General features: G+C 38.1%; 1 protein-coding gene across 3 annotated transcripts in view; it reads left to right on the top strand.

Moving 5' to 3' along the window:
- Positions 1-12944, top strand: part of LOC126480694 (protein FAM193A-like) — a 227483-nt gene that overhangs the window by 98454 nt on the left and 116085 nt on the right. For all 3 annotated transcript variants that reach the window (XM_050103933.1, XM_050103932.1, XM_050103934.1), the window contains exon 13: positions 6326-6487. In XM_050103933.1, coding sequence (XP_049959890.1) covers positions 6326-6487 — 162 coding nt within the window. The remainder of the gene's footprint in view (positions 1-6325; positions 6488-12944) is intronic.

Raw genomic sequence — 12944 nt, 5'->3', positions numbered from 1 at the left:
CTCTCTCTCTCTGAACTTATATTTTTGTATGTATATTTTTAAGCACGCTTGTTGCTTTGTCACCAGTCTTTCTTTCTTTTTACTTCTGTGACTGTTAATGGTATTGGGGGAAAGGTAACTCCAGGTAGGAATATCAACAGTTTAGGAAAAGATAGATTGTTACTTACAGCAAAGATGACATGTTAAGTTACAGACAGGCACATGTAAGACAATTGCACATAAGCTTTCTGCCACAGCCTTCATCAGAGAAAGAGGAAAGAGAAATGCACACCATTCATTCCCACAAGCACGCAGACCTCCCACACACGACTGCCAACACCGGTAGCTTGGGCCAGAATGTGCAAATGCTATAATGATCCAAGTTGCCAGAATTGGTGGTCATGTATGCGTGAGATGTGAATGATTGGTGTGTGTTCATCTTTTTATAATGAAGGCCTGTGGTTGATGGGTTGTGTGTCAGTGTCTTCTAACTGTGCCTTTCTGTAACTTAATGTGTCATCTTTATGAAAGGTTGCAATCTATCTTTTCCTACATTGTTGTTAATGGTATTGTATTTTGTGCATCAGTTTATCCTTACCCTTTTGATTATCTCTTTTTGTGTACAGCATCATTGTTTTCTTTAATGTTCCATTTTGTTATTGAATCTGAATTTCTCCGTTCTTTGCTATTTTCAGAGGGATGAGCTAGGGTATGAAGGAGACGAGCTGTGTACAGAACAATTGGGCTGACAGTGGGAAAGGATTCGTCCCCCTCCTTCATGTATTGCTTCAAACAGTTGTTTACAGAGTCAGTTGACAAGCAGAATATTTAAATGCTCGATGTAATTGTAGTTGAAACTGCTTCTCCATAAAAATCATAAGTGGTATGTGTGATCAAATGGAAACGGTTTTCACTCAAAATATTCAAAACATTGTGCAACACATGAAGTGTAATATCCAGCAATTCTAATCTGAGAAAAATATTGTTTTACAATTTTTGTCAATCTTTTGTGATAGAGCACTACACATTTTGTCTAGTGTTCTGGTATCTCCTGCTTCAATAGACAAAGAAAAAGGGGATAGTATGTTGTACATACAATATCGCCTCATTTACAGCATTCAGTCACATGTGATTTATTTCATTAAGCACTATTTTTTACTAACCTTGGGCCATTATGGGCTAGTAGTCACAGGATAGTAAGCCCTAATTCGTTTTTATACACATTATTTCTTAATTTTATTCAAGAAAATCTTGAGAATTTTGACATGTTTGTGTATTCGTGTTTTGTATTTCATCCAGGGCAGTGTTAACCTTTCCCACATTAGTTTGTTTTACAAGAAGTTTATCATCGTTTGTTCTTTTATGATTGTTATGTCACTTTTTCTTCCGTCTTTCTTATGTATGCTCTCCCCTTCTGCAATTTGCCAGTGATTTTTTTTCTTCTGCTATTGCTAGATGATTGAGATGTACAACTTGGCAATATTTTTAGTCTGTGTTTTCTTTTTGTTTCATAAATTACACTAATATCCAAATGAGTGACAGCTTTATCATCATTTGGTGTACTTACATCTGTCATCATCTTGAGACAAATATGCACATATGTACTGGCCTGTGAGTGAATTGTATTTTGGGTTATCTTGTTGAAGTTGAAGTTTTATGCTCTTTATTTCTCTTCTGTTCTTTATTTGAACTTCTCTACTTATGTGCTTTTCATGTTGGCGTGATTATAAATTTCCACTAAATTAATTTGTGCTTAGTATTCAAACCTCCCAATTATATGTATCACACAGTCAAGCCACATTGATGTGACCACATGCCAAAAGCATGAATAACGAACTTTTGCAGTCCAAGATGTACAGGAAGAAAGTGAAGTTATGGAAGGTACTGAAAGGGATGTGGAGCCATGCCAATTCCAGTGCTTTGGCCAGCTGCATTAGGTTTCTCGGTTGAGTATATATGGTGTGAACAGCCTCATCAAGGTGGTTCCACAGATTCTGGACAGTTCAGTGGGCATGGGAGTATGGTTAACTCATCTGGGTGCTGTTCAAACCGTGCATGTGCACTGCAAGCTGTGTGACGCTGCAGCAGGGCGGGGTTTGTTGCGCACGTTCATACGGTCTCACCTCAATTGTCCACCTACCTCAGTACAGCTTCCTTATGATGTCCCTTCACTCTGCAGTAGTAGATACTTACTAGGCCGTGTAAAGCAGCGTCGATGAAACCACGACCTAATACCTACCACACAGAGGCCGCGTAACTCAAGTTGTGAATCAGTTCCTATAAGATCATTTTAACAACTTTCAGATGGTGGGAAAATGCGGTTTACTTGCAGTAAGCCTCCGGAAATTCTGGTAAACTGGTTTTTATTCTTAAGGAAGCACATAAATTTGCTATCAGGTATGAATTTACTATTTAACTGCTCCTATATTCCCAGCTCACAGTCTGTACAAAATATTCTCACACGAAAAAAGCAGCCAGAATATCTACCAGTCCGACCCGATAAATGATCCATCTGACAGTCACTGAGCCACTACTATAACGTTTTGAAACTTCCGGTCAAATCAGTGGTCTTCAATGTCTGATGTGAAGTGCTCGCCTAAACATTCCATAAAGCATACAGAATCTGTCAGGTGGAATTTCACTAAGCCCCAGTATATCACACGCTAATAACACATCAATTAACTATTTCAGAAACATCAAACTTTCCTCAAAATGTTCGTAATTCAAACCTCCTTAGTTACCACTCGTTCTAAATGCAATGACCTCAATAGTTCTTCATTTTACATACAATTAGCACAGTGAAATCTAATGTGGTCTTACACGTATGACAGCTAGCGAGCAACTCTCCTCTATCATCCTCTCCCTTCTGCATATCTAACAATCTGTGCATGGGAACAGCTTAATTCTGATTGGCTGATGGGTCTAATTGACCTATCAGAAAGATCCTTCCAGATCATTCTTGTGGCAAAACTAGCCTGAGCCAATCAAATTACTCAGAAAATCATTTACGTGATTACACTTCCAATTTCTAATATCGTGTTTAATAAAATAGACGGAAATGCAAAATAATCTTTAAATTAATTTTGAAACTTATTCCAATTCCGACTTCTATTCTGGCTGCTCTCTTACAAAAGCAAGCACAATTCGACATACGTCATCAGCGTCGTGGTTGCACCACAGTTTTCCCATGATTCAATTTTATCAGGCTTTACAAAAAACAATATTAAGTTTTAACTTACGCCCCACTGAACGCTCTAATTTATTACCACGTATATACACAACAAAGTAATAAGCAGATAATAATTTTGAATGATTTTTACACTACGAAATTGCAGAGTAATTAAAGTTTTGATAAAAATTCCAATTAAGTGATTTTTATGTATTGAAAACTTTGTTATGACTTTAGATGATAATAGACAAACTTCTATTGTTCCTAACTGAGTTTTGCAACATAAGTGTCAGTTTTTAGACATTTAAGTAATTTTCTCAATCTCCTGAACTATTAGGAGATAAAAAGCTGAAATTTTAACAGGCTCTTCTACTTAATAACAAAAGATGGTATACCAAGTTTGAGCAAAATCGGATGATAATTACTATAGTTTATTTAGATTTGTAGGGAGTATGAATTTATGTTCCTACTAGATGTTAACTGGAGACCGTTCTCACAGCCGATAGCGTCAGCTGTGCTGTGAGTCATAGCAGAGAGCAAATCCTGCAGCCACCATGATACACAGCTGTGTGCTATACTGTACTGGAGGTTATCTGGTAATAACTTGCTACGTTACATCCCCACTGAGAACGTTGTGTTGTCCTGCTAGTTGATGTCATTGTGTCAAGGAAAAACAAACTACAAGTAGACTAATATATCAACAAAAACAATCAATTCTTGAAATTTAATGTAACTGAATAGATGATAAATCTATACTCACCAAACAGCGGCAGGACAACACGCATATAGATATTTAAGTTTACAAGCTTTTGGAGCAAATGACTCTTTTTCTGGCATAAGGATAGAAGAGGAAGGAAGAGGGGTGAAGTAAAAGGACTGTGAGGTCTAGGAAAAAGGAAAGAGTACAGAAAAGTTGCCCAGAACCCCAGGTCAGGGGAGACTTACTGGATGGGATGAGAAGGGAAGACTAATTCATCTTCTCATCCTGTCCTGTATGTCTCCCCTGAGCCAGGGTTGTGGGTAGCTTTTCCAAACTGTATTCCTTTGCTTAGACCCCACCAGCCCATTCCCATTATCTTTCTCATTTCCCCTTCAGCGCTTCTACCAGGAGGAGGAGTCACTGGCTCCAAAAACTTGCAAACTTAAATACCTGTATATATGTATTCTCCTGCCACTGCTGTGAGTAGACCTTTTATCCAACTAATTACATTAAAATACACGTAGGTGTGGACATGGTCCTCAAGGGTAGATGGATACTTGTGTTGATCCATTGTGCTTTCAGAATGATGAGATCACCCTGGGAATGTCACAAAAACATTCTCCAGACCATAATGCTCCCTCCTGATTGTGTGGTTTTTGTTTTTAGATGTTTCATCCCATGCACTCCAATGGCAATCAGTCTCATCTGAAAAAGCCACCTGTTACTGCTCAGTGGACATCCATTTGTGATAATGGCATACAAATTCCAGTCTTTGTCATCGATGAACAGCAGTCAGCATGGGTGCATGAATCTGGTGCCTGCTGTGGAGGCCCATACAAAGCACCATTTGCTGAACTGTCATTGACGAGATGCTGCTGGTAGCCCCTTGGTTCATCTGGGTGTTAGCTGCTCAACAGTTGTATGTCTACTCACCTGTACACATATCCACAGTTGTCATTCACCCCTGTTATCTATGGTCCTCAGTGTACTGTGGTCACCTCAGTGCCGGTTTTGGATAGCTGCATTTTGCATGCACTCTGTATATTAAACGGGCAGCACCCAAACAGTGTACAAACTTAGCTGTTTCGGAAATCCTTTCATCCTTGGCCCAAAAGCCAATGATCATGTCCTTTTGAATGTCAGATAACTCAGTCTATTTCCACATTCAACAATGACTGCACTATTTTCCTTGTCCCCTCCACTGCTAGTGCTGCCACGTGCTGTCTAAGTGGTTATTGCATGCCGACATTGAAAATAGGCAGTGGTCACATTAACGTGGCTGGACTGAGTAGATTAAGTTCACTACCTTCCTACCAACTGCCACAGTGTGTAGAAATGTCTGTGGCCACCCAGTTTGTTGATTACTCTAAATAAAGAATTACAAAACAAATAAATTACCAGTAGCACTTTGTGATTTTTAATTAGCATGCTCTCTTTGTCTTGTGGACAAGATTTGGAAAATGTAGGAGTATTTGTTATTGTATGGGATGTTATCAGTTTTAAGTCACCTTGATGAAAAGAGAGCCTCTTGTTTTTGTGGTCCATGAAAGATAGCATTTAAGTGTTTAGTCATTGAATTCCATTATTTACTTTTTGACAGGAAGATACTTGACACACAGTGGAAAGGCTGCCACAAATGATTAATATTAGCTGAACATTGGTAAAGGCTTTGACCAAGAATTGTGATTATAACCGTATGGTACATACTGCAATTTTCGTTCAAGTATTAAGCTAGTTAACCTGTTCCATTGCCTTTTGTTTCCTTTATCTTCCAGTGATTACTGCCAGTAGATTGATGGTATCTTCACATTTTTAGATGGAGCTGGCTGGAATTATCTAGTTTAGGTAATAATTTTTTTTTAAAGTTTTCACTTACATACAGTCCACTTCAGTTGCTTAATTTTAATTTCTTACTGTAGTATCTTTCACAGTTTACCTAGGAACATTGATAGTAAGGTCAAAAAATAAACTGAAAGCACGCTGATATCAGGATATAGATTCAGTTTATTCCTCACCCATTTTTGTCATCTTGCTTGGAACCTAATATGCTTCAGTGTCATGAAGATTCAGGGAGAAATATGCCTTCCATATTTTTCAATTACTTGACATGTTGGTTTTATAGAAGATACTTTGTAAACAGTTCCAGTCGTATGTTGTTTCTTCCCATGCCTTTTGAATCAGTACTGTTGCAAATCCTAATTTTGGTTACATTAGTTACTGGAATTTTTCTGACTTTCTTACATATATGCGATATAAAGATTCACAAACATTTTTTGTTTTCATATTGTTGGCTATTAGGAATACTTTGCACAATTTAATAATTTTGTTTAGAAACAAAACATTAACTTGTATCAGCTGTTGTCCAAGATATGTTGATTTCTTTGACCAGCTCCATACATAATTATGAGCAGTTTGTAATTGTATGTCTTGTGCAACTTTCTACGAGGGGCTAATTTATCATTTTTCCTCTCTGTTAGGTCATGGTCATCAATCTCTACCTGACGTCGTTAAGTCAGCTGCTGTTACCACATCTACTCATCGTAGTTCAACCAATTCAAAACTAGTGCCACATGCCTGTCATAAAACTGCAAAAAATGTTGGGAATGTTGAATCGATAAAAAGAGTAGCATGTGCAGAATGTGAGTATATTTTGCATTTTATAAATATGAGAATGGAAAACTAACAATTTTAGTATATTGTATGTGCAGAGCATTATTATTAATATGATACTGGTAAGTTATGGGCAAAATAAAGACAGAATTCAATGTCCTTTGGAGCTAACACACACACACACACACACACACACACACACACACACACACACACACTAATTTGGGGAAAGTGTAGACATGGACAGAAATGGATGAGAGATAGAGTGTAAACTACTCAGTTCTAAGAAGGGAAATTGTGCAGAAAGGCAAACAGTATTCTCCTTCATCCATTTTAGTAAGCCACCACAAGAATTAAAGTGTCTCATCAGTAATTCTTGCGCTTTCAAGACTAAACTGAAGAATTTTCCCGTGGTTCACTCCTATTCTGTTGGGGAGCTTCTGGAAAAAATTTAGCAAATTCCTGTGTTACATTGATGATTATGCAAATACATACTCAGCAGCTTATCATCTGCAAAGGATTCATGTAAATTTTATTTGATTTATTATTATCTATTCTAATGTTATATTCATGTAATGACTCCTTCCAAGACCAAGCAGATTTGCTCCTCAGTTTACTCGTACACAACTAGATGTGTAAATTAAATAAATAAATAAAAATCTTAGTTAAGAGTTCAGTCTTTATTACTTGCTTGTCTGCCACGTAGCACATCTACTTTGTTGAGAGTTATTGCCTTTACTCCTTCTCTCATTAGCATTCTTTCTAAGTGACATCACAGATACATACCATTAAGTAAGAATTTGGTAATTTAAATATATAGTCACCATTTCAAGATTGACAGAGAATATACACAAACTTCATTTAAGTCGTTTTGAGGGGCTGTATCCTCTCATTCCATAGCCTTGCGTCTTCCGACGTTATCTGTATACAGGGTGTCCTATTTATCTTGACCACCCTAAATCACTGTTTGTCAAGATGCAAATTACAAATGTTTTCAAGCAAATGTTGTTTAGCCATCAGGGGGACATCAATCAGCATGACTGCCTTCGTCGTAGCTTTGTTTTTTACAAAGATATGAACAACATTATGACTTTTTTAAATGGCACCCTGTGTTTTTATATGATAATTCATTTCCTCTCCAAAAGACCTATTCAAAAATGTATTACAATGTACCATTCACTGAAACACAACATTACTAATTACATTACATAACACAACATTGACTCAGAGCCCGGGATTACAAACTCGTCCACTTGCTGGAGTTGTCAGAAAACAAATGAAAACCAAATAAAAACATAATGCAAAATTCACTTTGACTCTCCTGTACCATTACCCAGGAGTAGAATATTCAAAGGTCCTCAAAGTGGTTACCTTGGACACCGATACACTGGTGCACTCATTGAATGAAAGAGTTATTTACTGCTGCCATTGTTGCTTGCTGAAGAGAATTACAAGCAAGCATGATACGTTCTTGTGTCCTCTGGAGTTGTTGGAATACTGCGATAGACAACGTCTTTAATGCATCCCCAAATAAAAAACTCCAGAGGATTTAAATCAGGAGACCTAGCAGTCCAAGTAACTGTTCCTCCTCGACCAATCCATCTGGCAGGATACCTTCGGTTCAGAACACGATCTGCACCCAAGGCACTATGTGCTGGACATCCATCGTGTTGATTCCACATAAGCATCCTGGTTCATAGTGGCACTTCATCCAGAAGGGGAGGAAGATTTTGTCTGAGGAAGTTGGCATACGCTGTGCTGGTTAGACTACCATTGGTGAAATAAGGACCAATAGTTGTAGTACCAAGCATCCCACACCAGGCATTAATTCTCCACGTGCGCTGATGTTCCACCTGTCTAAGCCATCGTGGGCTGTCGCTGGATCAGTTTTGCGTGTGCCTTGTATTTACCTGTCCTTTGTTTGAGAAGGAACATTCATAGGTAAATAGAACTTTGGAGAAGAAGTTCGGGTTGGCGAGGATTTGCTGCTGTGCCCACTGACAGAACTGTACGTGATTCTGGAAATCATTCCCATGCAATTCTTGGTGTAGGTGTGCATGGTAAGGATGAACTGGTGACGTGTAAGAATACGATGTACGCTGGTTTTAGGAATGCCAATCTCGTTTTCAAGCTGCCGTGTGCTCACATATGGATTCATAGCAGTGGGAGTGTGAACAGTAACTTTGGCAGCTTCGTCTGTGTGAGTGCTAAGACGGCTTCGTTGTCATGGGTTGAAACTTCCCGTTTCCTGAAGTGTCGCAACAAGACAAGAAAACAGCCATCGGGAAGGTGCGTTCTTGCCAGGATATTGCTCTCTCTACAGTTCCACTGCCTGCATAGCATTTCGCCTACCTTCAACAACAACAACAGAAATATTATGTTGGTGCAATTTGTAGGAAGGACAGCCTTTACTGTATGCTTACTCTAAACAACAGTATTTAAAAGGACTAAACTACTGTACTAAATGTACCCGTATGTAAGAAAACAGTATTGCAATTACTGTTCTGTTAACTTACATTCCCCATAGATGAGTAGCATTTCTACCTTCTTTTCGTCGGTGTACATTCTACTTGCACAACTCCTCTTTAACTGACGATGGTTGACAGAATGACCTGTGTGCATTCTACTTATGTTTACATTTGTACTCTGTCAATGTCAGTATGTGGATGTGTTCCATTACCCCAAGTACCTGCACTAAGCGCTGGGAGCATCGACATCAGTGTTGCGTTATGTAATTAATAACATTGTATTTCAGTGAATGTTACACTGTGATACATTTTTGAATAGGTTTTTAGGAGAGGAAATGCATTATCGGATAAAAAACACAGGGTGCCATTTAAAAAAAGTCATACCACTGTTCATATCTTTGTAAAAAGCAAAGCTACAATGAAGGCAATCATGCTGATTGATGTCCTCCTGACAGCTAAAGAACATTTGTTTGAAACATTTTGTAATTTGCATCTGGACAAACAGTTATTAAAGTTGGTCAAGATAAATGGGACACACTGTGTATGGCGACCAGCGCTTAATCATGGTTTTAAGGGAGGTAACCAATATCTGACCATGGTTTTAAGAGAGATTCAGTCAATAAATTTAAATTGCACAACTGCATCACATTTTCCTCGAATACAGCTGACATACTCTGCTTATTTCTATTTTTGTGCCATACAATTTTGGAGTAACACCACAAACTGAGAGAGAATTTTTAGAGTGCAAAAGCATGGAATAAGACATATTTGTGGTGTAAATTCAAGGACATCACGCTGTAACCTGTTCAAAGAACTGTATATACAAAGTACTGCTTCTCAGTATATCTTTTCCTTAGCAAAGTTTGTTGTATGTAATATGCCTCTTTTTCCCAACCAATATCTCAGTGCACAATATCAATTCTAGGAACAAAAACAGTGTACGTAAAGACTTGAAATTGTTTATCTCAGTCCATACAGCTGCTTTTCTTTTCTCCAGGCCTCTTAAGTTTCCTGTAGGTAGTATCTATCTTTCCCCTTGTCATATATACTTTTAACTCTTTACATTTGTCCTCTAGCCATTTCAGCTTATCCAGTTTGCGCTTCCTGTCAATCTCATTTTGTAGACTTTTGTATTACCTTTTGCCTGCTTCATTACTGCATTGTTATATTTTCTCCTTTCATCAATTAAATTCAATATCTTCTGCATTATCCAAGAATTTGTACTAGGCCTTATTTTTTTACCTAATTGATCCTATGCTGGAGTCACTATTTCATCTCTCAGAGCTACCCATTCATCTTCTACTGTATCTCTTTCCCCTGTTTGTTAATTATTGCCTAACCTGTGGTTCTTTCAGTGTATTCGGGTCCCATCACCTTAATTTCCTACTTTTTTTCCAATGTCTTTCAGTTTTAATCTACAGTTCACAACCAGTAAATTGTGGTCAGTCCACATTTGACCCTAGAAATGTGTTACAGTTTAAAATCTGGTTCCAAAATATGTCTTACCATTAAATAATCTGAAATCCTCTGGTGTCTCCAAGCTACTCCCCACATATACAATCTTCTCTCATGATTCATAAATTGTTAGTGGTGACTAAATTATGCTTTGTGCAAAATTCTACCATGCGGCATCCTCTTTAATTTGTTTCCCCAGTCCATAATATCCTCGTCCTGTTTTTCCATTTCTTCGTTTTTTTAATATTGAATTCCAGTCCCCACCACAATTAAATTTTCCTCTCCATTAACTATCCAAATAATTTCTTTTACTTCATCATGTGTATGTGGGCTTCCTATCTATCTTGGCTACAATAACACATTGCGGATGCTGTTCAGCTTACATGTATTCCTATTATTAATTATTAGCCTACTTCTGCTTTACCCCTATTTGATTTTATGTTTATAATCCTGTACTCACCTGACTTTCTTCTGCTACCAAACTTCACTATCTGACTCCCTTTAAAATTTTCAAAACTACTTTCCTGATTAGGGAACCTAATATTTCATGCTCTTCCCTGTAGAATGCAAGTTTTGTTTCCCTGATAAAGACATCCTCAAGAGTAGTTCTCACCCAGAGATCTGAATGAGGGGGCTATTTTACTGACAAAATATTTTACCCAAGAGGATACCATCATTTAACCATGCAGTAGAACTGCATGCAGGAAAAACAATATGACTGCAGTTTCCCCTTGTTTTCAGCCGTTCACAGTACCGGCACAGTAAGACCATGTTGGCTTATGTTTCGAGGTGAGCTCAATCATTTACACCGTTGCCCCTGCAACTGCAGAAAAGGTTGCCCCCCCCCACCTGCCCTCCCTCCCTCCCTCTCTCTCTCTCTCTCTCTCTCTCTCTCTCTCTCTCTCTCTCTCTCTCTCTCTCAACCACACATTTGTCTGGCCTCTCAACAGATACCCTTCCATTGTGGTTGCACCTAAGGTACAACAACCTGTATCTTTGAGTCATGCCAGCAACTGTAATTTACATTTGCAATATCTGCACAATGTTCAGTTCTGTCTTTTGTATCTAAATTATGTAAATTCAGTGATCAGACTGTGAACAGCATTACCTGTCTTATCAGGTTGTTCAGTGATACCCAGAAGCCTAGTTCTTATTCCCTTTTCAAGATAAAGATACATTACAACCAGAATGAACATCTTTATGTTTTTGTGATTGGAGGCATTGGTAGCACTATAGGAGATATCAAGTATCAAACTCTTCTTGGAGCAAAAAACTTTTTTTGCAGTTGCTTCTGCCTTAGTTCAGCTACAGGACATTGTCATCTTCACCAAAATAGAGTAACAGAAAAGTTCTTTGATACTTTATTTCCGTAATTTGTACTTCTGTTGCTGATACTATGTTTAACAGTATGAAACTATTGCTAGGTCACATGAGCATTTTGGTCATTGGTGACATTACCAAAAGATTTGAGTAAATTGGAGGAGACCTTCACTTCTCTTTCGTTACTAGATTGTTGGCTGCAGTCTGTATTACCCCTGAGAGTGATGCTGAAGTCACACTTACATAGGACACAGTTACCTTGGCTAATGGTGTAGGCTGTAGGCTTTAAACAAGAATATTGTTCTTTCTATTTCCTCAAATAAGCACTTAAGTACTTGTCTTCTTGCTTTGTGTAGTTTTCACATCTTCATTTTCAGTGTGAGAATGCTTCGTAAAAATTTATTTTCTGTAGAAGCAAGTGAAGACACACCTGAATGCTTGAACAGTGGTAGTAAGTGCGTTTATGGAAATAAGACTACACTAATCGGAACATTTTGTGTTGACTGTCCTCTATTTTTGCTTGCTGGCAACTTCAGCGATCTATCAGTACTGGCTCTTTCGAAATGTGTTATGTGAGTCAGTTGAGAAATAAATAATGTAAAGAGTCATGTTTAAACATGAATGTCCATATAATCCACTTTCATGAGTGCTTGTTACTTCCATGTGTTATTTATACCATAGCTGCTGATCAGTAAGAGACAAGGAGATCTACGGGCACTTGTGCTGACTGAGAAACAAGTAAACGTTTCCCCCCTCTTGACCTCTCTTGTCTGTAGGCTGTGTTATTCTTTCTCCAGTCTTTGTGTTCCCTTCTTTCCGTAGAAGCTCAAACAGGAAAAAAGACTGTTGTTCCATAGATTGGGATCTTGGCTTAATTGCCTATTTCACAAGGAGTGACAAAATCTCACTAAAATAATCAACATCCACATCTGCTAGAAAGTGGAGGAGTGGATGGCTGTTTTGAGGTGAAGCAATCATTTTGCAGAGAATCTCCGGGACATTTGATTCACCGCAGTTTTATTAGTCTCAGCCAGATTTGTGGGACTGTTGCCGTCTGTGTTTCTTTCCCTAGCAGTTTATGGAATCAAAACACCACCTAATCCTTTCGCAAACATTCTCAGTGAATATGATGGACCATTGGTGAGTACTCACATAATGCCCTGAAAGAGCATGCTGTTTTTTAAAAACATACTTTATAGGTGTTCTATGTAACTGCTATTGGTCACAAGTGATAATTCGTATC

Source organism: Schistocerca serialis, chromosome 5 (genome assembly GCF_023864345.2).
Source record: "Schistocerca serialis cubense isolate TAMUIC-IGC-003099 chromosome 5, iqSchSeri2.2, whole genome shotgun sequence".
Taxonomy (NCBI): domain Eukaryota; kingdom Metazoa; phylum Arthropoda; class Insecta; order Orthoptera; family Acrididae; genus Schistocerca; species Schistocerca serialis.
The sequence above is the reverse complement of the archived record's forward strand: the minus strand, read 5'-3'. Positions and strand labels throughout refer to the sequence as shown.